This window comes from Poecilia mexicana, unplaced genomic scaffold (assembly GCF_051168715.1).
Source record: "Poecilia mexicana isolate PSO_F unplaced genomic scaffold, ASM5116871v1 scaffold_5, whole genome shotgun sequence".
Lineage (NCBI taxonomy): Eukaryota > Metazoa > Chordata > Actinopteri > Cyprinodontiformes > Poeciliidae > Poecilia > Poecilia mexicana.
Genome location: NW_028263374.1, coordinates 20,187,327 through 20,213,963, shown reverse-complemented (window position 1 = coordinate 20,213,963; position 26,637 = coordinate 20,187,327). Strand labels below are relative to the sequence as shown.

At 38.1% G+C, this 26,637-nt stretch overlaps 1 protein-coding gene across 1 annotated transcript; it reads left to right on the top strand.

The window, feature by feature from the left end:
• Positions 1-1,787: 1,787 nt before the first annotated feature.
• slc6a11b (solute carrier family 6 member 11b) lies at positions 1,788-26,499 on the top strand. The gene is made up of 14 exons (XM_014975182.2): positions 1,788-2,008; positions 3,471-3,605; positions 3,717-3,857; positions 3,998-4,079; positions 7,574-7,706; positions 11,392-11,526; positions 19,208-19,311; positions 19,427-19,551; positions 21,496-21,608; positions 22,288-22,425; positions 22,498-22,600; positions 23,202-23,302; positions 23,801-23,971; positions 26,139-26,499. The coding sequence occupies exons 1-14, from the start codon at positions 1,798-1,800 to the stop codon at positions 26,280-26,282; spliced, it is 1,836 nt and encodes a 611-aa protein (XP_014830668.1). The 5' UTR covers positions 1,788-1,797; the 3' UTR covers positions 26,283-26,499.
• Positions 26,500-26,637: the final 138 nt, after the last annotated feature.

Below are 26,637 nucleotides of genomic sequence, written 5' to 3'. Positions count from 1 at the left end.
TGCAGAATGTTCCAACTACATACAGTCCAATGTGATCCTAATATTTAAACAATATAGTCAAAATTACTGGTTCATTAAATATCAATTGGTAAAGGGCTAAGATAACCTGTTTCATTGCATTAAGTGTTTGGCTTTGCAGCAGTCCCTTCTACTGAGGAAGCCTGTGGAGACAGTGAAGAGGAACAACTCCCTCCTAACTATAGGAAACTTCCAGGAGAAACACACTCAGTAAGGATAGCCACCTGCTGCTACCAGCTGGGCCCAGGAGGGAGGAGCAGACACATAAAACACTGAAGGACCGATCGAACAGAGCTGATTCATTTCCATGGTTGTATTTTGTAAGCAGAGAAGGACAGAACAGCTCCCCCTGATAAAATAGGACTTAAACTGGACACCCTATATATCTAAATTAAGAAACTAAGGAAAACACTTCTCTAAGTATGAAACTTTGCAGACAAAAGGTGCATTTAGTTTTAAAATGATTGATACTAAAGGCAAGAAGGGCAAAGAGGGTTTCTCACTGAAACCCAAAAAGCCACATTGTGGCCACTGTATGCTAACTTATTTTAACAGATTTTAAAAGACCCAGTTACTAGAACTCAAATTCCCTTCCCTTAAGGCTTGAATGCATTTTAAACAATTGTAATGTACTTATTGGACAACAGATGACACACTCAGATGAAAAAATACTGTTTTTATTAAGTGTGATCCTTATTTTACACAATACTCGTGAAGTTTGGTTATATTTCAGCATTTGTAACAGGTCCCAGATTGTTCCGCACACTCTGTTCCACATTTGATTGGCTGAGAGCTGGTCTGCCTCTCCCAACCTGAGCCCCCTTAATCTTATGCTTTTTATTTTGTAAAATACATGTTGGCATTCATTATTTAATGGCCCTTTCTGTGTTGTAGCCGTCATAAAGAAGATGCCTCTGAACTTTTGTCTCCACGTTCTGTCTGCCTCCTTGCGTCCTGCTCTCCCTGCGCTGTGAGAGCTGGACTCGTTACCAAATGGCTTTTATCCAAGTAGAGGCGCCTGAGAGCGCACAGCCCGCTGGGTGGGAGCGCAGTCGCAGGTTATCCATCGCCTTGTGCAAGTTGTGTACCGTCACTCCGCTGCCTCTGGGATCTTCCTTTATATAGACGTGAGACTTAACAAATCCATCTCATTCAGCTGCGGGTTCAGATTGTTTTCCTTTTTATTCTTTTGTGCCCTCTCTCCACTCTGCACCCCCCTGATTGGGCTTTATTCATCCTGCGTGTTTGTAAAGGCGATTGTTAGTGCGCATCATCGCGGGAGCCAAAAGGTTTGCCACTGTTCCATAGGAGATTGGTGAGTATTTCTTCTTTCGCTGCATGTTTTAATATTTTAACACCTCCAGGATACAAAGAATGGAGATACTGCAATGTTTTTAGCTGATTTCTCCAAACCTATAGCTGGTTTTACACACTTTATTCCGTTTTTTGTGACTAAAAAAGTGCCATAAAAGCAAGAGGGTTAGTACATTGTTGTTTCCTGTTATTTTTCTTAAACATATATAAGATTTTAACATTTCTATTATGTGTGATTCTGCAGTCAGAGTTTTATATGCTCTTAAATTTGTGCATTCTGATAAATAGACTGCTATGACTTTGTTCAAACTTTCACCAGAATGTCTCTGCATCATATTTGCAGTTTTGCTCCATACAGACTTTCGAGGAATTTCCCATGTTATGATTCAGAATCCTGTTAACATTCTTACATCACCTTTGTTCAGTCCTTGTCGGTTTTACTTCTCAGCGGGCTGCCCGAGCGTCATGACAGCTGAGAAGAGCGGGCCTGTTATAAACGGTAAACCAGAGGATGGCAGAGACCCGGACGGGTCCAGTTCCAGCCTCGACAATGACGAGTACAACGAGAGGGGCATGTGGAACAACAAGATCGAGTTCATCCTGTCTGTGGCTGGAGAGATCATTGGGTTGGGCAATGTTTGGAGGTTCCCTTACCTCTGCTACAAGAACGGAGGAGGCAAGCGATAAAAGCTTAGCTTTATCTCTGTGGCTGTAGGATGAACATGGCTTTTGAGTCTCCAAAGTGGTGGAACTGTGAGATACAGTGAGATGCCTTACAACAGTATTCATGCCTCTTCCAACCTTAAACTTGAATGTGTTTTTTATGGACTTTAAATGAAAGACCAACAGAAAGTTGAGCACAAGAAGTGGTTTGAAAAAGTTTTTCAAATATTTTAAAATTCAAAAAGTGTGTGTGTGTGTGTGTGTGCATGTCCTTATATTTAGCTCGCCTGAGTTGATTTAAAACTCTGTTTTTCGCTGCAGTTACATTAAGTCTGCGGAGTATGTCTCTCACAACTCATATAAAGAGTGAGATTTTAACCCAACAGTATGATGCTGCCACCAGGACGATAGTTGGCTGTCTGAAAAAAGCATTTTCTTCTATATGTTTACCGAGTGTCATGTTGCAAATGCCAATCCGGACATTTAATGGATTGTCCCTTTCGTAAACGGTAGATTGATGAAGAGTACTACTAATATCTAGCCTGGCTGTAGCCTTTCTGTGTAACTCGGCTCGATTGTCATCTCCTCTCATCTCCGTCTGGATTTTCTCCCTTTGAACTTTATGTCTCTGGTATATTTTCTACCAGGCCGATCAGCGAACAGAGTGAGAAGTTGTGGGAACAATGCCATCGATTTTCTGCGCAGTTTTAGAATTATAGTCTGCCTGTAGATTTAGGAATAACACAAGTGGAAGTGAACAAAGCTGTTCAGTGTGTGTTGGTCACGCTTACAAATATTGAATTAACATTAACAGCCGCCATGTTCACAGCAACTCTTCTCTCTTCGTATTGGGGGATTGTTTTTTACAGCGCAGGCAATTTCCAGCAGACTTCTTAGCTTTGAATTGGTTCATTACATACATCACTGGCAAAAGGTAAAATTAAAACTTACCAGAGCAAAATATACCAGAGCAAACAACTGTTTGCTGAAGGCATGCAGCTGAGGGTCCAGACCCTTTGTATGAAGCAAAGCGTAGAACAGAAGCCATGAAAAGCCACGTCTTGTATTTCCTTCACTTCACAGTTATGTCACGTGTTGCTCTTCATAAAGTCCTAATAAAACACATTCAAGTTTTTGGTTGATACTTTGTACGTTAAGTGTCATTGCTTGAAAAAGATGCCTGACTACTTTTGTAAGGCACTGCAGTTATTTTGCACACATATCAATAAAAGAGGCAGGTTGCCTCATTAGACTGAACAGCAGGGTGCAACTTCATGTCTGAAAAGGTCACCATGCATTCCAAGCTTGGCATCGTAATGAGTACTTTCATCTCTTTATTTGAATAGGAATAGATCCCTGCATTAAACCCTTCACATAATTCAGTACAAGATTTGAGAATTAACCTTTAGACTTATGTTGTATAATACTTTTGCATCTCCTGAAATCGTAAGGTACATTTATTTGTGTGCGTGAAGGTGCCTTCTTTGTGCCGTACGTCATCTTCTTCGTGTGCTGCGGTATTCCTGTATTTTTCCTGGAGACGGCCTTGGGTCAGTTCACAAGCGAAGGTGGCATCACATGCTGGAGGAAAGTTTGCCCGTTGTTTGAGGGTAAGAAATCCCTGGATTTATCTGTTTACACTGAGATTTAATTAGCAAAGATAAAGTAGGAGAGAGAGAAAGTGGTTCACCAAGCTTCTTGATTTACTTTTGCTTTTCCAGGTATCGGCTATGCAACACAGGTGATTGAAGCCCATCTCAATGTGTACTACATAGTAATCCTAGCCTGGGCCATTTTCTACCTCTTTAACTGTTTCACGACTGAGCTGCCGTGGGCTGGCTGTGGCCATTACTGGAACACAGGTAGGTGGTTAGGGGAAAACATTGTCTTATAATGACAAACAAATCTCTTCTAATTTAAACAGAAAAGACCATTGTGTTAAATTCTGCTGTGCACGTGCACTTGATGCCATTGAAATGAAAACATGTCGCTGTGTTTGCAGAAAACTGTGTTGATTACTATGGGGAAAACGCCACCAACATCACCAACCCCAATGCAACGTCTCCAGTCATTGAGTTTTGGGAGTGAGTAGACTTTATTTTTCATTTTCCTCCCGCTTATATGTACAGAACTACATCACAGCATGGATTATACCACTGAGATTTTCACCATTTGTTGAACCAAATGCTTCTATCTGGATGAGAAATGCTCACTAGGTCATGTTTTTCTCTGATCTGCCATATTGTTAAAAAGCTGAGATTCTGACAGCTCCAAGCTGTGTCATTGACCCCCTCCCTTCCTAACCTCACCCCTAATAATTAGTCAGCCTTTTTCATATTTCTGTGCCAGCAGGCTATGGTGGGCCAGCTGTCTCCCTGTTAGAGCCATGAGTGTGGCAGCAGATCATGGTTTGTTAGTGCATAGATTTGACCACACTTCCTGTACCACTGCTAGAAGCTTTGTACACATGACTAGGTTAATTTGACGCCAAGGCACAAAACCCTTTAAAAATCAATATGTAAAAAAACATATTTGGATGATTGTCACTCAAACAAAAGAAAACTGAGTCTCATAACAATTTTGAAAACATTTAGTAGCTTTAAGTTAATCCTAGAAATAAGAGGCCACAGAGTAAACCGTCATGTTGGTAGAAGTTATCAAATTTTATTAAACTTGTGCCAAGGTGCACTAGCATTTTGTTTATTAGCATAAATGTTTTCAGTTTAGTTTTAGCACATTATTGTTGTATTTATGCAGCCTCTGTGCTCATAAATACAAAATTATTTGTTATCAATGGAATTTCTTAGGTTAAGAAAGCAGTTTTTATACGTTTACTTAGATTTTCTTTCTATCTTGTTGAACTTCTACATCAACCAGCTATCATCATTGAGATAAAAAAAACTGTAAAGTCATTAATATACATCCAAGCACCCGCTTTAGCAAATTTACACAAATCTTATCCTGTTGGCTGACCAAAACAGAGGGTGGGGGTGGGGGCTGAGGGTGTTGGATCAGTTTTATGGGTTTCCACCAAGAACATGTCAGGATGATCAATGGCTGGTCAGAAGCCCTGAGGGTGAACTTGGTGGCACAGATTTTGGCAGGGACGTGTGGCTTTGTGGCACAGACTCCTGCTTCTCATCCTCCGTCAGTGCAGTTGCTGGGTTGAGCTTCAGCAAACAGGAAACACACTCTTGACTCACCACTGCAAACAACATGTCGCTGGAGATGGCATGCTCATTTTTTTGCACCCACATCATTTGGCATATTTCGACACAAATTTAGTTTTTTTCTCTGTAGCTTATCAAGTTTGGTTCATATTCGTTAGTGACGCCCAGCAGGCCGGATGTTGATAGGAAAAGCATAAAGTGTCAGCCCATGACTAATGCCATGAAGAAGTATCAGTAAAAGACTCATGGACTCATAGCCTTGTCCATAGCAGCTCTCTGGCTAGAGAGGTGCTGTAAACAGTTATTATGTTTTCTCTTTTTTAATTATTTTTCCCATTCTCTACTGAAGGCGTGGAAGGTGCTGGCTTCTTGATATACGACATTACGCTTAGTTCATGCCCTGCATCAACAAAGATTTGTGCTGCCCTTTAGTCATTTAATTTAGCTGACGTTTACCTGAGACCACTGTCTGGAAACTGATGGTATTTTTCGATGTCGATTGTGGAAAAATTGCAAGTTTGATGAGACTGCAAAGACACATTGAATCTGCTGTAGTTGTCATGCCAGGCCACTATTTGGCGCTGTGATCTTAGCATGATGTCAAACATGCATGCGCTTTGGACCTTTAGCTTCCATCTCATAGGAGTAACCCATCTCAGATGAACCAAGTGCTCATGTAACACATATTTTTTATCAGTAGTTGTGTTAAACTGAACAGGTTAAGTAGCACAATGCGCTATATTTACAAGCAGCAGAGTGCTTGTTAATAAAAAGCAATCTAAATGGCTATTATTTATTGATTTTTATATCAATCACTATGAATGGAAATATGTTATAACATCTGTTGTCAATCTGTTTCACAAAGAAAAGCTACTGATGGTTTGCCCCCTTTTACTTCCTTTCCCATGTAAATAGTTGTTGTCTTCTGTTTTGAAAAAAGGCCAATTTAGATGTGACAATGGTTTAAAGGTTCGTAAAGGACTATTCGGATGAGCTGTTGTGAGTTTTTTTTAGGATTAAAGTTGTTTACATGGTGAAGTCCACTTTGGTCTTGGCTGCTCTCTGATTATATGTTAGCTTTAGCTTTAGGGGCCAAAATAATCTGAATTTGTAATAAATGAAGACATAATAATTAAATACTGCTGGAATGACATTAAAAATCCTGAACTAAATTGATTTTGATTTTGTTTTTCCCTTTGTCTTGTCCCATTCATGTATTCTTAATCTTCTGCTAAGTACTAAGGATGCTGAGCTCAGCATCTTCTCCACATTGGAGTTTTTATCAAGAAATTTAGGTTTTATAAACTCTGGCAAATATCGTGTTTGTATGTTTATCGATAGATTTTAGTGGTTCTCCTGCATCACAGCCAGGGTGATTTTTTTTGTTTTTGTTTGTTTTGTTTTTCTACCAACAAAAAAAAACAAAAAACAGTTTGTAGAAACACTCTTTGGGGTGCAGAGGAGCCACGGATAGATTAAGGTGTTTTTTTGTTGGGAGAATAGGCACTTGTCACCTCTTGATCCTTATCATCAAGCGAAATAGGATACCAATGATGAGGAAAATAGTTCCTGGATTGTCCTGAAATTGCCAAGATTGCAGTGGTAGTAGTAAAATTGCAGTCCACTGATGTCTTTACTGATGTTTCTGTCCTCAGTCTCAGAGTAAAGACAGAGTTTCTTTGCTGCAGGTAAATCCCTTCAGAGTTGGTCTCTGAATTCTTAACAAGCTTATTCAAGAAATGTTTATTTCATGCACGGTCTCTTAGCGACAGACAGAGATGAGATGTGTTTAGAAGGAGCTGGCAGTGGAAGAACTGTAAAACCCTTTTCAACAATCACACATTTTTTAATTTTATGTTCAAGATTTGTTTTTTTCTGAGGATAAACAAGTCAGCCCTTCCAGATTTGTCTTCATATTTTCAAACATGAGCCTTGATGTTGTCGACCTTAGAGCAAAAGTGGTTATAGTTGTTGTTATTATAGATTCACACACTTATGTGCCCAGGGAATGTGGCTGGCCAGCAGAAGAAATGGTTTTGCTATTTTTACTCTGCTGCTGCACACATTTATTTATTTTTCATCATCTTCCTTCGGAGTTCTTACTTATTTAGCACAGCTAAATGCATCAACGCTAATCTCTCTGAAATGTTGTTGGTGACTTTTCTTTCTGGGTTCAGTTCTCACACTGAACCCAGTTCTCACACTTTTTTTGCATAATACAAACAAAATGTCAGAATTTGCATTGCCGTGTGCAAATAATCCAATGTGTGTGTAAAGTGATCATTCTCTAATTCCAATAAATTCAGTGGGCTTCTAAACTGAACGTGTCTTACTAATTTTCATTCCTTACAAATGATAAATATTTGTTGTAAACTAATACTTTTCTGTGTGTTTTTGGGCCAAATCAGACGGAGAGTCCTGAAGATATCAGATGGTATTGAGCACATGGGAGGGATGCGCTGGGAGCTGGCCATGTGTCTGGCTCTGGCCTGGTTCATCTGCTACTTCTGCATCTGGAAGGGACCCAAGTCAACTGGCAAGGTAGGATTAAGCATTGTATGTTTACTGTTGTGCCTTACTGTGAGAATTGGGAAGCTGGTTGGAAAGGACGTTCCTTCAGTGCATTGCAAACGTATTCATAGCACATGAATTTTGTAACGTTGAGACAAGATAAGATGTAATTTATTGATCACAGGATTGGGCAATTTTTGAGCAGCAGCATGACATGCAGTCAATTTACTCAACGTAAGAAAGGCGGAAATACATAAAATATAAATTTCCATATGGTAAAATAATGTTATCCAAAAGATCTATATTTTTAATACACACATTTCTGCAGATGAAGCAATGATGATGGGCAGTATGAAGCCATAATTAGAACATGTGCAGAAAAGATTTTCTGTATTTGTCTGTTTGACAGCAGAGCTGTAAAAGTATTTTGGAGAAGGTTGCTCCACTGTCTGTCCAGTGTGGTGGAGGGGCAGGTCCAGTCTGACCAGGATGTTTCTTCGGACTCCTTCCCTCCACCACAATCTCACTCATCTCCAGTCTGAGACCAATTGTAGATCACAGAGCATTATTTATTCTTATTTGTTCCCCCAGGGTGGATGAAGAGCATTTTTGAATATTATAACAACATATTCTGAGTGGGGTTTTTGGTCCAGACTTTGACTAGGTCATTCTACAGAAGGCATACTCATGTTTTAGCTCCGACTGTAGGCTTGGATAATTGTCCTTCTGAAAAGTCACATGGCTTGTGACAATCTGCTAATTGTCACAAGCCATGTGACTTCTAATGGCTCTCTTCTTTCCACTCTTCCATTGAGGCCAGATGTGCAACGTGCTGAACTAATAGTTACCATAGTGACAGATTTCCCCACCTTGAATTGTGAGTCCATGGTAACTGTCCTTCTCAGAGTTACCATGGACCTCTTGACTGCTTCTATGATTGTTTGCTGTTTGCATTAAACAAAGTTCTGTTATCCACCCATTCATCCATCCATTTGTTCATTCATCCACCCATCCGTCCATCCATGATGCCTATTTCTAGCAGCCATTGGGGGAGAGACCGGGTACAGAGTTGGACTTTATTTACTACTTAAGTGACTTCTGAATGCAGTTGTGGTAATTAATTTTATTTTGAGTATCAAAGTAAAGGGGGCTGAAACTATACTTTTGAATTAAAGTAAGTAGCTTTAATCATTTCCATTCCAGTTGGTTTGTTACATGAAATGTTTAAAAAAAGACAGTTAATATCGTAACTTCTAAAAATAAATTAATCATTCTTATTCTGATGGTGTTGGGATGATGCATAGAAAGGTTTTTCTCTTTTGTTCTTAAAACAAGTCTCCAACAGGAGGCCAGATGAGTTTTCTTCTGCAAACGCGAAACAAAAAGGCGTGTGCTAGACCTACTTCTTTCCCTCCCGTCCCAATTTCCATTTAAATTTCCTTGAGTCTCTTCTGGCAGTCTCGTTGACGGACAGTAAGGACTCTACACCCTCCTATGAGAGCTTAGCGGCCCTTAATACAAATTCACAGATTCACTGAGCCAGAATGAGGACGAAGATAGAGCCAGACGAAAAGAGAAGAGGTGTGTACAGAAAAATTAATGCGTTCACATGATACATGATGGAGGGGTGAAAAAAGACAACTAAGTTGTGAGGCCTATAACTCCATAAAGTGTCTTTTGTTGGCTGTGAAGTAAGAGGGGTGAATGGTTCTTCATGGCCGGGCTTCAGCAGCCGGTCCAAGATTGATTCCTGTATTTACTAGAGGAGAAGGGATCGTTCATGAGGAGCATGCAGAGTACATCCTCAGCCTCCCTCTATCTCCCTCTCGCGCAATGAGAAATTAACCACAGCTTGCTTGTTGCAGGAGAGAGAGAGAAAAAGAGAGAGAGAGAGAGAGAGAGAGTTGCTTTCTTTCCTACGGACCCTCCAGCTCATTCACTCAACACTCTGCTAAGCTGTTTGCTTTTGTTGGTCGCATTTGCCAGCCATTCTCACATTTAAGCCCTGCTGTTAGATTTACAGCGAGGTTTGACCAGGAAATTTGTGGTGGCTTAGATGTTTACCCGTGGTGAGCGGGAGAGAGCAAGCAGTGCTTCAAAAGTTCATGGAGAGACCGAATATTGTCCTTTTCATCGCCAGAAAGATAAAGACATCCAGGGGGAGAAGGTTTAGGAAGTGTAATCATTTTATGTGACAAATTAAAGGAAGGTAATGCTGCAAAGGGGGACACATTTTCCCACACCCTCCCTGCTGGCCTGTCTTGGATTAATCCTCATGTATACTCACTGTTCAAACTAAGGTTTGATCAGGTTTATTTAAAAGGTTTAATAATTTTTTCGAGTTAAGGATGTTCAGGATATTTAGTGAAGTAGAATGCCTTGTCTTCTGTCTTTCTGAACAAGTGAGTAAATCACAGCCTCATGCTGGTAAAGTGGACTGAACTTCTGTGGAGTTGGTTAAGAGCTTTACTCAATGAATGAAGTCCATTTCCTCCTCCCAGAAGCGTAAAAAAAAGGAGTAGTCATTCATGAAAATGCTGCACCCGGTACAGAATGTGACCACAGTGTCCAGGAGCTGCTGTGCACATTAGTGCATGTTTGTAGTATGTTCACTCTTCTTCCTTTCCTTTTTTAAATGAATGAATATCCATTTGTGTGTGAGCACTCATGCACTTCTGCGCGAGCTTCAAAGAGCTGCACATTTTCCCACACTGCCAGGATCACTCCTCTGGGCTCCTCCTGTTAAAGAGACGGGGGCCAGAGGAGCCCTCTTTTCTTTCAAGGATCCTGGCCCAGCTCTGCTCTGTCCTGTTCTGTCCTCAATTGGACTTTGACTCGGTGCCAGAAAGCCAGGGGATGTATGTTGCTCGCCTCTGCCTCCCAAGAGCCCACAGTCTTTGTTGGGGAGAGTCTTGAGATGTTGAGCACAGTTCTGCAAAACCTGAATGGTTTGATAAAAAACAGAGCCGGGTTTGGGGTGAGCAAGGACTTGCTACTGTATGAATGGTGTCACTAGATGCATGTGTCATTGTTTTTTGAAACCGGGCAGATAGAGAGTGGAGTGAGTGGTGGAGTTTAAAGAGTGATGATGAGAGCACTGTGTATCCAATCTAAGTTTCACTACTGGTTAACGCATATTATATTATATTATTGTGCATTTGCAGTTGTTATGGTGTATCTAAAAAGTCATATTTTGTCATTTCAAAGATGATCTTGCAACACTGCAATAATCTCCAGAACAATATTCTGATGTTTTGCGTGGAGCAGGCCAATTGTTTTGTTCCGCTTCAGTTTAATTTGAAGTGTGCATCAGTAAGGGCCAGGAGATATGGCCTAACATAATACATGGTATGGATTTTTTAAGATGCACTGTACATTTTTAAAATATTTTCATTGACCAGTGATCAGACCATGCAGACCTGATCATTGATTCTTTATCTAGAACTGATTAATCCAACTTCTATAACTGAAATCTCAGTCACTTTTGATGGTAAATTAGTTGTAGATAACCATTGTTGCTATAGAGATCTCTACTCAGTTGCATTTGATTTGCCACAAAGAATAGGAGATATAGGACATATTGTCCAGCCCTACATGACAATATGTGCAAACCATGTTAAGTTTTGTTGAAAAACTATTACACTGGTCTGTAGTTATTGTTCCTCTCTGTAATCTGACATACCCAGTTAACAGATGTGCATATGTGCTTCTGCAGGTTGTGTATGTAACAGCTACGTTTCCGTATGTCATGCTGCTGATCCTCCTGATCAGGGGAGTCACACTGCCTGGAGCTTTTGATGGCATCAAGTTCTACCTCTACCCGGACATTTCACGTCTCTCTGACCCTCAGGTAGGCGTCGATTCTCTCCACTCATCTGCTTTCTCAGAAAATAATGCCAGCGAAAGTTTGTACTAGAACATTTACACCAAGCTGATCCTACTGGAAAAAGATAAATTAAATGTGGTGCGGTGTGTTCCTATTTGATAATTTGCTTTTGTTTTATTTTTAAACTCACAAAAACTTACAAGAATACAACTAAACTACAGTAATTTTCAATAAGTTTGAATGTGTGTTCTGGTGAGGCTCTTTTATGAGATTGAAAGTAGATATCAACATTCTGTACATTAATCCCACAGTTATGTGTTAAAATGTTATTTTATTGGTCTGATGTTATATACTAATCTTAAATGTTATGTTTTATTTAGCTTAAAGCAGAAAATTATCAAAATTTAAAGAAATAAAGGCTTGAAGACATCAGTCTTAGAGTGAACAATATTTCACTTTGTGAACTGAGTTACTGAAATGAATTAAATGTTCAGTAATATTGTAATTTATTGAATATGACTGTACATGTAGGGGTTCTTTTTTATATTTAATATGTTGAACTATGTGTTAATGTCAGCTTTCATGCTACTATGGTCACTCAGATCTTTATGTTTAGAAGAAGTCAGTCGGTATTAGTCTCTGATCCTCATAGAAACCAGCATTCAAGGTTTTAGATCAATTGGCATCATTGTAAAAGCCTGGAAAAGCAAAATCTCTCAAACTTTGATAGTTTAAATCAATTGTCTTGACTTTTAAATGTTAATAACCTTATCCCAAAGGTGATTAGTTAAACAATTTCAAAGCAGTAGCCACAATAATGTTTCCCAATATCTTTGCAAACATTTGTTGATATTTGTGCTACCAGTTTCTGTGAGAGTTGCAGTTTTATGGGATACGTTGGTCTGAAATTTCATGGTGTTGATAACAAATAATGAATGATTCAAAGAGACACAGAATGATGCACGCAGTCTCAGTCTCATTGACCTGGTTTGACAAGGCAGATTGTTTTGTTTCCTTGGCAACAGAGTACTCAGGAACAGGATATTGAGTCATGACAACGTCAAAAACATAATAGGCTATAGTGGGAAGACAGTACAGGGAGGTGAATAAGATTGTTGTAATTTTATTGAGTTTTACTTGAATACACCTTTTTGGAGTCTACATTCCAAAATCGATAATTTAACTTAAACTCCCATTTAACTAAGAATTATAGTTCCCTGGAGCATTTTCACAACTGTCTGTTTGCAAACTGCTTTAATTCTGGTTGATAATCTGAATCTTGACAACTGCAGATTAGAGAAGTAGATCATAGCATTCTCAGCTTACAACCCCTGTCTAATAATCATAACCAACTGCAGTACTTAAAGCTAGAAAACACACTCACCACAATAATTAGCAATTATATTAAACATATTTTTAAAATAAATTAACAGATCCCAAGCAGTTCTATGAATATTAAAGTGTTAATTAATGGTAGCTGCTCTAACATTTTCTGTTGTCTATCCTCTTAACATGCCAAACTTTCAAAAACCATTACCATAAGAATGGGAAATGTCCTTTTAGTTTTCACTGTACGGCTTCACAATCTGTAAAGTTATTTGTTAATTAATTTTGTCTTATTTGAAGTGTACGACGATATTTACACTAGGAAGTAGACCAAAAATATGAATATTTTTGGGGGGTTTTGCAAGCCAAAAGCTTATACCTTTAGGTGGTCTGGCCCGTTCTTCTCTGCAGTTCTTCTCCGGATGGGAAACGACTGTCAGCCATTTTCTGATCTCTCTGAGAAAAAATTGGAACATTTTGAGAAAACAGACTAATTTAATAAAAATTGGATTAAGGCTGTAACATAACAAAATATGAATAATTTCTATATGTTCTGTACAATTAACTTAATCTTTTAATACTAAAATACCCAAGAAAGTGCCATGTCAAAACATGCTTGGCAAGGTTTTCCCAGTTTCCTACAAACCAGGCGTGTTGGAACAATCATGCAAATCCTGATCATTGTGGGGATATTCCATTAATCTTATTTATTCTGGGATAAAACTAACATCAGTTGTAATTAAATTAAACAATACATGTTAGGTAGGTCAATACTTAATCCAGCCAAAGTAAAACAAAAATATTGAACTTTAAGTAAAGTCTGTGGCATTAAAGCGGCTTCATAAAAATCCTCACCAAGCCTTCATATGTTGATTTGAGAGTGAGAACAAGTTGACAAATCACAGCCTGGCAGGAAACTTTAAGGCTCTAATTTAGCAATTTCATTTTTAGTTTTCGACTTGATTTCATCCAAGCACTTGTTTTCCACTCCACACTCTGGCAGACACATCATGTGGAGAGTTAAATTTATGTGATAACGAGGAAAAGTGTCTGCCTGATAATTACCAGAGTATGCAGTCTATGTGAAAATGTGCTTTCAGATAAACCCATCTGTTCCACCACAACTTCCTGCCAAGAAAAGGTGTTATGGACATTTTATTTCAAGGCGTAATTCTAGATTTGGATGTTATGCTGCACCATGTTGTTGTGTTTTATAAACACTGAACTATTGTTTGTGTTTATTTATGTTGTGCTAAAACCTAAAATACAACAGAAAGCAAAAGCAAAAATAAAACCCTTTAGATAATTTAACGTAGTAGAGATATAAATGTATTTAGATCAATTTGACTTACCAACTCTTTTTTTTTTTTTTTTTTTAGGTGTCCAGATTTTGTACAATATGAGGGACGTATCTATATATAAAAAGTGATATAGATGAAAGGTGCTGGAGGAAAAAAGAGAGAATTCAAACAGCTATTAAGAGTGATGGGCAAGCGATAAAATGGACTCCTGTTGGGTGGAGGACATTAGTTTTGACCTTAAGTTATATTAGCTTCCTGTGGGACAATCAGTGCTCTGTTCTGTTTACAAGGCAACGTGAAATGTGTGTGTGGATGGGTGTCGCTTCCTCTAATCTATTCTATCCAATATCCCTTCCTTTCAGACCTTTAGCATCTTCTCTACACATTTCATACTCTTTTTTTTTTTTTTTTGTCTCACTCACTCCTGCATCGTTTTCCACATCTGATGTGGCGGATACACAACACAATTCAACTTAAAAACAACCAAATTCATTAGAGAAAATAACTTCTTCACACAGAGCATATATTCACAACCACTTAACTTTTCCCACATTTTGTTTTGTTACAGTCTTATTCCAAATTGTATTAAATTAATATTGTTCTTCAAAATTCTACTTAAAAATACCCCCTTATAAAGTCATGATATCTTGGATTCACACCAAAGAGTTCAGTCTTTACCTGATTAGACCAGAAAACCTTGTTTTTCATAGTTTGAGAGTCATTCAGGTGAATTTAGGCAAACTCCAGTGTTTTTTATTAAAGAGTGGCTTTTGCCTGACTGCTTTATCAGACAGTTATGGGGTTAAAGTACCATCATGTTTTGGCATAATTATCTCTAGATGGAACAAAAGTGTTTGTCAGTGGTTGAAATCATGAAGAGTTGAAATCAGAAAGCTAACCTGAAGGGTATTTTTCTCTGCACTGTCACTGTGAGTTTTCATTAAAAAGTAACAAAGGACTTTATGAGAGGAAGATTAAAGTTTTCAAATTAAGTTGCCAGAATTTAGTTGTCATAATATTACGGAGGGTGTTGGATAAGAGACGCCCTCGTAATCAAATAGATTTGGAGAACTTTAAGAGATCAAAGTAGGCAAATGTTGCCAATCTGGTGTGGGATGCTGAGAGGCTTCTGCAAAAGATTTTATTCAATGCTGAAATGCAAAACAAAAGGAGCTTCTTCAAAGTATTAGGGTCACCAAAGGAGACAGTTAAACAAAATTAGTACTACTGCCAGACCTTGTGAATGTATATATTTTATCTCTTACATCAACATGAGAGTTAAGTACTTTTACAACCAGGTTATTGATTGTTTTGTCATCATAAAAATGCATAAGTGAAGCTGGCATTTTAGCAGTGGTTTGTAATATTTGTATATACATTGTGTAAATATCATACAAGTTATGGTGTAACTGAATGAAATTAGCAATTTATACTATACTTTAAGTTGATTGTCAAAAAATTTGAATTATTAATGCATGACTTCCTTTTTTCTCTGTGGTATGAATGTGATGTGACAGAGATCTATTTATACCAGCTCGTCTTCAAACTCGGAAAAACCCCCAAAACAAAACATGCTATTTAAATATGGCAAACATGCTATGCTTTATAAATCAGTAAATTGCTGAAAGGAAATAAATACTCGCCTTAACTCACCCATATCTACAGTTAGGGTAATACTTAGAAAGTTTAAAACTGGAGTTGTATTTATCTTGCATACTGAATGATATGATGATAAAATCTCCTAAATTCCCTGTTAAAGAATACATTTTTTTTAAGTTCTAGATAATGCTGTTTAAGTAGAAACTCAATTTAGAAAGAATTTGATAAATCTTTACCAGTGATGCCAATATTGGAAAAGGGAACTGTGTCTGCAAAGAACAGCCTGATAGTGGATGTTACTCAGCAGTCAGTAATACTGAGGGACTGATTGCTTAAAAGCAATGAATGCAGAAGAGCATGAAGTGTGAATTTGCTTAACAGAGGGGAGCAGGACTGACCGCCAATGGTCCAGATGTTTTGTTCTCAACCAGTTATACGAACAGAAAGCTGGATTATCTCAAAATGCATGACTGAGAATCTGAACCAACATTTTGTTTAACTTTAAAAGTGTTTTCTTAGATATACTTTAAGACCTCTCCAGTTCATTCATTGATCATCTTTCTTGTATTTCATTCTTTACTATGCACCATTGAACCATCAGGAATAGTTTCCTGGAGCCATAGTCTCAACATAACCAAACACAAGAATGCCAAATTAGGCACAACATCAACAAGTGATCCGCTCTGAGCCTGGGCCTTTAAGGTTTCCCTTCGCTGTGCAGCCATCAGCCGAGGGTGAACTAAAGGGAACATTAATGAACATTAGGAGAGAAAAGCCCGTTCTTCCACAGGAACAGTCCTGTGTTTGTGAGGTCACAGAAGTTACCCTGGTTACTCCCAGGAGGGAGCAAAGACCTTGCGTTTGTTAATTGTTTTTCTGTGGGGAAATGAGATTAGTCGCTGAATGGTGATGTGAGAGAGTTTTCAAAGAGTCATGCTGCATTAAGTTTGAATTTGCTAGCACCCCATGCTATCCTGTGGGTCCTGGGTCCCGCGCTGCTCCAAGAATGAGTTTCACCAACGCAAATGTTTAGGTTTACCAAACTGTTTTACATATGTACATTTTTGTGTTTTTGATGGGCCAAATTTGATGTCCACACAAGCATTAAAAACAAAATGTGGTGCCAAAGTAGAAAAAATTATGTGCATTATATTAAAGCTTTTAAAATGAGTTGCAAATAGTATTTTTATGAATCTGATATTTGAACATCGTGTAACAATTATGTGAATATATAGGTCTGTATGACTCAGTTTATATTAGTTTAAGATTTTAATTTCAAAAAAAAAAAAAAAAATGACAGTTTGCCAAACTCAAAATTAGTTGGTGCGTGAACCAGCTTTTGATTTTGACTTTTCATTCTCCAAAGATGATTTTTTTTATCTCCTGCTCACCTCAGGTGGTCAGTTACATTTTATTAAGACACAATTTACTTTTATTTTAGCCAAAATAAAACTTATTTATCAAAAAGTTATTTTTTTTTACTTCCATCCATTTTCTTCACACACTTGTCCCTCAGTGGGGTCGGGAGGGTTGCTGGTGCCTATCTCCAGCTATTGTTCTGGGCGAGAGGCAGGGTCACCTTGGACAGGTCGCCAGTCTGTCAGAGGGCAACACAGAGACAAACAACCATGCATACACACCTAGGGGCAATTTGGAGAGGCCAATTAACCTGACAGTCATGTTTTTGGACTGTGGGAGGAAACTGGAGTACCCGGAGAAAACCCACACATGCACAGGGAGAACATGCAGACTCCATGCAGAAGGACCGGGGCCAGGAATTGAACCCAGAACCTTCTTGCTGCAAAGCAACAGCTCTACCAACTGTGCCACTGTGCAGCCCTTATTTTTTTTAACTTTTATAGTGGAATTGGGCAATAAAGACATTTCAAAATAACATTTTAAAGTCTTAACAAAATCATCCTATTTCTCCATTATTCATTTAGCTTTATATAGTAAGATTTCATCCAGAGATGAAACATATTTAATACAATTTTAAACTTTCACTGTTGCTCTTCAACTTCAGGCTCCCCATAGAGAACAATGGAAGAGGGTAATAATGAAGTGACTCGTGTATTTTTAGCCACTGAAAGATTTTGACTTCCTTCAGAATCTTAATCCATGATTTATGCAACTGCTCCTCTGTGTCCATCAAAAAGAAAGAAAAAAATTAAGTATTTCATTATAGTCACTGCTGCAACAAAAAAGGAAGGGTAAAAAAAGCTGTCAAATATTTCTAGAAACTATTTAATTAAAATCTTTTCCTAGGGAGTAATACAGTAACGTCTTAATTTTGTGTTTAAATAATTTATAAATGGATCATAGAAAGAAACGTGGTCGTCCTTTATGTGCCGAGGGACTTAATATTGTCATTAAACTATGCAATAGACTAGTAAAATAACAGGCAATGAAAGCAGTGGTTTCTGAAAGTTTAAATCTGTTATGCTGTTTATATTCAGACAAGACGTGGCAGGTCTGAATTCAGCTCACACCTATTAAAACTGAATTAATCGCTTCATTGTTCAGCGCTCTGAGCTAAATATACTGTTCCAATATAACCTAATTCATATTCATTTTTTAGTAAATAAAAGTTCTCTAAAATAAGTTGTTAAACCACCGTGAATCATAATAAACGTTGCTTGAGGATATTGTTTATCATGTCATGTTATTTGCGTCCTGGTCTTTGGCTGCTTATTTACATGTGCTTGCTTCTTTCCTGCTCTCCATTGTGTTGTTGCTAAATTCACATCAAAGCTCTTCTATAACAAAATCTTGACCTGTGGTATCTGTAGCAAACTGAAATCACATTATATGATATCAATGACACTTTCATATATAAAGCTGAGAGAAAAGTTTGCTGTGTCATAAATGTAATGTTCTTTCTTTTGACTGCTGGAGTTGAATGGTTACATTTTGACTCATTGCAGGCCTGGAGGATGCAGAATCTAGAATGTAAAGTAGAATATCATATGAAGTTTTCATTCAGACGGTTAAAACTTGGACTTTCCAAAATAAATAGGTTAAGAGCTACAGGAAGATATGTTTGTTATAGAACCAAAAAGATGTGAATAAAAATGTGTGTCAACCCTCTTAGCCTCTTCCCTTCATTCTCTCCTAGCAGAATATATAATCTGTGCTTGCAGATTATGTATTGGTCTTGAATTTATCCTCACTGTCTTTCAGTTTGAACCTGTAATTTGAGTAGATTAATGTGTAATATTTAAAGGTTGAGGTTTGATTCCAGAATTAATTTTCAGACTCAACAATAAATTATTTGATTCTTTCTTGTGTACCTAGGCTATTTACGTATATATTATTTTCCTTAGTTATGTCTAGCATTTTTGCAGAAAAGCAGGTGGATTTATGTCCGTCTATATTAGGCATCAGGTGTTAAGAGGACTATATTTTTACCCAAGTGAAACATTTCTCAATGTGTTCATTTTACATTTATGCTGTTTCTTTACCTTTGATATTACTAACAGGTGTGGGTGGACGCAGGAACCCAAATTTTCTTCTCCTATGCCATCTGCCTGGGCTGTCTCACTGCTCTTGGAAGTTACAATTCCTACAACAACAACTGCTACAGGTAATAATATGTGTGTAAACATAGAGTAAAAGGCACTGAGTGGAAAAACAAAAAGTGTACTTCTTTTGCTAATCGTTTTATCACCTCTTCTGTCTGTCTTCGCTCTACTCCTCAGGGATTGCATCATGCTGTGTTGTCTGAACAGCGGTACCAGCTTCGTGGCAGGTTTTGCCATCTTCTCTGTTTTGGGTTTCATGGCCTATGAACAAAATGTTCCCATCGAGGCTGTGGCTGAATCTGGTGAGAGAGCATAAAGTAAAATGATACTTCAAAAATAACAACAGGATATCAAACTTTCAGAAAAAATGATGTGAATCTGTAGATATGGTAAACCTCAAAGTGAGTCTTGATGCTCATATATGATATTGTGCTAAACTAGATTAACCCTCCATGGTTATATAACTCATTACTCCTCACTTAAGTGTTTAAAATGCTGCATCATGGTTTATTCAACTCATCATGAATAATTTAGAGAACGTGACGGAGCAGAGAAGAATTGAGACGTTTATCTTAAAATACATCTAGGATGAACTTAATGCTTCAGATAAGACTTTATTTACACAACTGTCCGAAAATAATTCCCAAACAACATAATGTTGATCCTCCTATTTCTGTCGCTCAACCAATGAATTAGGCTTTTAGAGGAGACACATTATGCACTTCTGACTTAGGGTGCATTTACACCAGGCCTGTTTGTCCACTTTAATCAAACTCTTGTCCATTTGCCTAGAAAATCTGGTTCATTTGGGGAGTGGTGGATGTGTAAGTGAGCTCTGATGTGAGCCAAAAAAGCATATTCTGGTCTGCCTCAATTTGGTTGAAATGAACGCTGGCGGGATTTGAATGCATATGTGAACACAAAGCAGACACCAAAAACAGCAAACAGACTACTGTGCAGTGCATGCTGGGTAAATACAACCAAAGCAAATGTGGGAATCTAGGGCTAGCTGGAGAAATGGCTCATGATCTTTTGCTAAAGACAAAAGAGAAATCCTACAACCGCTAAAATCTGACGCCACTCGATTTTTGTTTGCATTTTGGGAAAAAAGAAGTTGCCATCATATCTTCTGATGCTTTTGTGTCACTAACTTATGTGGTTCTTGGTGCAGTGCCACAACAGGAGAGAGGGGGAACAAGTTGCTCAAAGGGTTTGGTTTGTTTCACAGCGCAGTGTGAAAGCGAACTGCACCAGCCGAAAATGTAACTAATGTTGAAACTTTGGTCACTAAAGGAACTGTGTCTACCGGACTTCCAGATGTGAAGACAATCTTAATTTCCTGAGGTCATACAAGGAATCAGTTGTGGTTTCTGATATGGGCAAAAGCCCAGGGCAGCAACTTGTGGGGGGTGGCATGAGCGCCCCACCCCCCCATTACCCCACTCCCGGGTCCTCCAATTGCTGTCACCCTCTCACTCTCAATCAGAGGATTTGAATGTCAACAGTGCCTAATGCAAAATCCCACTAATAAAGATTCAACTTCCCAGAGGTTTCAGCTGATTGCTTGTTTTTTGATTAATTTATTAAATAATTGTCTGAGGGACACTCAGTGAGCATTGACAGTCACTTGATACTCAAATTTAAAATAAAAAATAGATGCAGAATAGATAAATAAATGTAGTAAAGTCATGGTAAAAGTAACGATCCTGTCCTGATATGGTCAAACATTGAACATTTGTTTAGTAATTAGAGAAAACATGAATGACATCCCAGATGTCAACCCAGAACCTTCTTGCAGCAAGAAGGTTCTGGGTTCGATTCCCGGCCCCGGTCTTTCTGCATGGAGTTTGCATGTTCTCCCTGTGCATGCGTGAGTTTTCTCCGGGTACTCCAGCTTCCTCCCACAGTCCAAAAACAAGATTGTCAGGTTAATTGGTCTGTCTAAATTGTCCCTAGGTCTGTCTCTGTGTTGCCCTGTGACAGATTGGCAACCTGTCCAGGGTGACCCCGCCTCTCGCCCGGAACGTTAGCTGGAGATAGGCACCAGCAACCGACCCCACAAAGGGACAAGGGTGTAAAAAAATAGATGGATAAATGACATCCAACTCCAATGTCTCAATCAAAAGTGCGAAAAGGCTGTCAAACCTACAAACAAAATCAGATACAATAGAATGAAAACTTAAGCAAAACTTTCACTGTGTCCTGAAACCAGGTAACAGTGAATCATCTTTTTGTTTTTGTTTCAGGTCCTGGTCTTGCTTTCATTGCATACCCCAAAGCTGTGACTATGATGCCTCTGTCTCCACTTTGGGCTTGTCTCTTCTTCATGATGCTGATCTTCCTTGGCTTGGATAGTCAGGTGAGAATAAATCTTGTGATTGGAGGATTGTACAAACCAAATTAAACCTCACTTTGAACAAATAAGACAATGTATAATAATCATAGAGATTACATAGTTTAAAACTTGAACTCTGAGGAAAAACAATGCTTTCAGGCTAATTTTGACATCATGTATCTTTTTTTTATATTTTTTAGTATAATTAGGTTTTTAGGGAGAAGCATCAATAACTGGTGGCTCCATCCGACCAGAGAAAAGCTGAAAGCAAATTGTTTCTCCTTTTTCATTTAAATTTAATTAGTTTATGTCAGCTTTAAATGCAAATTATTTTTAATGAAAGAACTTGAAATAACTAGATAGATTTATTGAAAGAAAATGACCCAGGCCAGCGTAAACTGCCACAATGTTCAGCTCTTCAGCTTTATAATTGTTTATTTCTTTGAGTCTTCCCACCTTGTTATGCTTTACAAGTAAAAGTTGTATCACTTAATGTTTCAACAATTACTTTAAATAAGTCACACTTTAATTTGCTGTGTTTATTATGTATGTTATCTGTACATTATGTCATGTTTTTTATGGTATTACTTATTAATACCCTTACATCATCATATACTTAACACAATATACATTGTGCCACAAAATAAACTGAGTTGAATCAACTGTGTCTGTGAATGTATTTGTTGATTTGTTTGTTTTTCAGTTTGTGTGTGTGGAGAGTTTAGTGACAGCCGTTGTGGACATGTACCCAGAGACCTTCAGAAAGGGTTACCGCAGAGAGCTGCTGATTCTCTGCATGTCCATAGTCTCTTTCTTCATAGGACTCATCATGTGTACGGAGGTAAGAATCCCTCTATGTGTTTCGCCCAGCTGATGTTCGTGTGAAAAGCTGACACCTGTCTCCTTCCGTTAGGGAGGAATGTACGTCTTCCAGCTGTTTGATGCATATGCAGCCAGCGGGATGTGTTTGCTGTTTGTGGCCATATTCGAGTCCATATGTATCGGCTGGGTGTATGGTAAGATGAGATTTTAAAGCTGAAATACAACTAGTTTTTTTTTTTTGTATTACCACTGACTCATGTTGCCGAGTTTGGGTTTTTGATGGTTGTTACAGACTTGAGCAAAGCAAGTTTCACTCTCCTTACTGGAAGAATGTTGTTTTTCTGCCCTCTGCTGGAGAATGCACAGAAATACATGCAGCATACATTTATTATGATAAAATTATAAATCAGGTTATTAGGATGTAAGAAAAATAAAAAATATATATATATTGACTTGCTGCTAAAGTTTGTCTTATATAAAGTTATCTAATACTGTATGGACATTATGTAATGACTAAAAGGAAAGTATGCATGTAGAAATTCTTTGGTACATGAACATTATTGTTGTTATGAATTGTATAATTCATGACATAAAATTCAGCTAAATAAGTTTGCTGTTACACAGAACATCACAAAACGCCTCTGGCTCTCTTGATGTTAACTTTCAAAAAACATTTTGCTCACATCAAGTCAGAAACGTAGCCTTACACAACGTTGAGCTGTCAAGAGGCATCAGTCATGTCGTTATTTTGATGATGCATGCAGAATCTCCTGAGTGAGACTTGTTTTCTTGCAGGAGGCGACAGATTCTACCTAAATATTGAGGACATGATTGGATACAAACCTTTCGTCTTGATCAAATGGTGCTGGATGATCCTGACCCCGGGCATCTGTGCTGTGAGTAAGAGCATGAATAAGAGCAGACGACGCAGAGATGAGCACACAAGTGGCAAATGACTTAGATTTGTTTTTTCATAGCTTGGTTCGCATGGAGCGTTAGTTTCAAAAAGCGTACAGTTATTTTAAAAATAAAAATGATAATAAAATAAAAAAAAATACATCAGTAGTGCTTAAAAATATGTTAACTGTTTGCAATTTGTCTATTGTTACCAATAGTCTGATATTTTTACTAATCCCTTAATTAGTGAATTTATTAAATAAATGTATGTAACATTTTTAAATCTACTGTTATGTCTAACTTGTTTTATCCAGTAACTTCTGTGCCCCCTTTTTTCTTCCTGTCTCCTATTAATCTATACCCAAATCCACCAGTGACTAACCAAGAACTACGTGTGCCATTACATTAAAAGTATTTAAACACAGAAAGTAGTTCCTTGTCATTTAAAACCGTGTTTTCAATATGATTTGCAAACAATGTGTTTCTTGTTGATGCAGGGAATTTTCCTGTTCTTCCTGATTAAATACAAGCCTTTGAAATACAACAACGTGTATATCTATCCTGACTGGGGCTACGGTATCGGCTGGTTCATGGCTATGTCCTCCATGGTGTGTATCCCACTGGGCATTATCTGGATGATCTGGAAAACTCCTGGGACCTTTTCTGAGGTAAAGAAATCTTAGCAAGAAAGGACAATCACTGTTCTCCTTTATTATTATTACATTTGTCACGTTGACCCTATTTATTGGCACCACTGACGGAGATGTGTAAAACCCCTAAAATGAAATAATATTTTATTGCAGTAACTGTTTGTAATAAAATCACTTATAGCACTGCTGTAGTTACACATGGTGTTGATACTTCATAAAACCTTTTACGGCCAATGGACTTTGCTATTTTCTATAACATACCACGAGGCTGGAGATGAGGGATCTGTGATAGTTTATTTTTTAACAATCTTTTTAGAGTTGTCCATAGTTATATGTCCTCTGTAGTACAATCTTCCATAGGAGATTAGTCAGAGGACTAAAATTGGTTTGATAGATTGATTTTTTTTCATCTGGTGAAACATTTCTGTGTTGATTTGACAATGTGTGTCTTTTATGTCATTATTTTGCTGAATAAAAAAACCTACATTCAGTTTTCTGGCAGAGGTCGACAACATCACAGTCCCTCCACTATACTTTAAAAGTAGGCATGAAGTGTTTTTTCCATATATTTTGTGCTAAACAAAATAAAGTGAAATTCAGGAAAAGTCCACCTAGTAATATTTTGATATTAGAACATCAAAATAACCTTCCAGAACGTTTTCGGCAGATTATTCTGAACAGCTGGTTGGCATATAGATGGGGTCTAATGACTCTTTGGAGACTTGATGATGCTGTACTCTCTACTAACATCCTGCTCATTGAGCATAGGCAAAACATACTTGGATTCTCTTCTAGTTTAATAGTCAGGGGCTCACAGTGGATTTTTGTTTAATGTCATATTTACACTATACGAGATGTCCCTGGAAGATCTGTTCAACTTAAAAAAGCAAATAAGTAAAATTATTCCATCCTGAACAAATGTACTCTAAAAGGGGTTGGATTTTTCTTATTTTTTTATGTGGAAAATCTTGCTATTACAATAAAAGATGAATTTATTAAGGCAAATTCGTAGATATTTGCCTTATCTAGATGGCTTCCAATACATTTACTATATCCTCCTGACTACCAGTAGTTAATTTTTGTCCTCTGTAGAGGACATTTCTAAACTTGAATATCTCCCACCCCCTGCATTCTACTGAATTAATTCCTTTTGGTATCTGGAGAGGACATTTAGGGCTTTTCAATGATACCACATGTGAAGGGGTGGGACTTTTGTTTGTATCTTTTTCTAATACATAAAAATTGTCTTTTCTTAATAAATATATAAATTTGTGTCAGAATAACAGCTATACCTGTTGTTCTACCAAAGATAAATAGGTACTGTAACATATTATAATCAATGCACTTTAAGGGTGTAGTCACATTAGTCCATGTTAATCAAACTTTAGTGTGCTTGCCTAGAGAGTCTGGTTTGCTTGGGGAGGTGAATGTTTAAATCAACTCAAGTGGACCAAAAAGCAAACTCTGGTCTGCCAAGCAGACGTGCCATGCAGGTCTGCTTGGCATCGACATGCATATGCAACTGAACTGCGACCTCAATACCTAGGTCGCAGTTCAGTTGCATATGCATGTCGATGCCAAGCAGACCAAAAGTAGGAAGTGGACTAGAATGTATGGAATTCTGGGTAAATACAACCAAAACAAATGGAAGAATATAATGCAAGAGAGAGAAATGGCTTGTGGTCTTTTACCAAAGACAGAAGAGAAGTCCCACATCCTCTAAAATCTGACACGGCTCCATTTGTGTTTACATTTTGTGAAGAAAGAAGTTGTGTTCATGTCTTCTTCAGTGGTTCTTGGTGCAGCGCCACCACAGGTGAAGGGGGAGAACAAGTTTTTCAATTACTCTGGATTGTTTGACACATTCCAGTGTGACAGCAAACCGGACCAGCTGAAAATGTTACTAAATAAATGTTGCAATATTGGTCCACAATCAAACCAAGTCTACTGAGAGTGATCTTTGATTAGCTCAGCAGACTTCCACACTTCTGCAGCATCTGTGAGCCAGACATGGGCATTCTAGGAGTAAAGTTCAAAAGCTGCCATGTTGTGTGAAAACCCTAAAAAATACCGTGAAAGCCCAGAGGAACCTCTGTATATTTGTAACTTCAACCGGAGCAACTCTTTATGTCGTGATCATCGTGGCGTATAAAGTTAACACATCTTTCTTTCTGACTCTTTGCAGAGAATGAAGAAGCTGACCACTCCCAGCCCTGACCTAAAAATGAGAGGCAAGCTCGCTGCCCTCAGTCCTTACGCTGTCAATGATGCCAAACTTAAAACAGATGGCAAAATATCCACCATCTCAGAGAAGGAGACGCATTTCTAATTGACCCGAGCTGCCAGCTGTCTTAAAGGACCAGTCAAACAAAAATGAAAACCGTCACAGCATTACAGGCCACCACACAAGACAAAAAAATGGAAACAAACGACTCAGAGTGCCGTTTTTGTTTTGTAAAGAAACGAGTCTAAGAAATGTTGATGCTCATATGTAGTCTGCTTCTGTTTTGCACAGCTTTTAAATAACACAATTATTGTCTTAACTTTCAAGCTTAAGCAGCTGTTTCCTCATTTTTAGCCATTAACATTTAAAGACGTGTTGATTTTGTGTGCTAAATGGTGAAATCCTGTCCTGGTAACTGTCAGTAATGGTCTCACTTATGTCTGTGCCTTTAGGACGATAG

Bases quoted from the DNA above. Each gene is read 5' to 3' on its own strand.
- slc6a11b (XM_014975182.2), top strand. From the start codon at position 1,798: ATGACAGCTGAGAAGAGCGGGCCTGTTATAAACGGTAAACCAGAGGAT. The intron at 3,606-3,716 runs GTAAGAAATCCC...TTGCTTTTCCAG, and splicing joins AGTTTGCCCGTTGTTTGAGG to GTATCGGCTATGCAACACAG. The intron at 22,426-22,497 runs GTAAGAATCCCT...TCCTTCCGTTAG, and splicing joins GACTCATCATGTGTACGGAG to GGAGGAATGTACGTCTTCCA.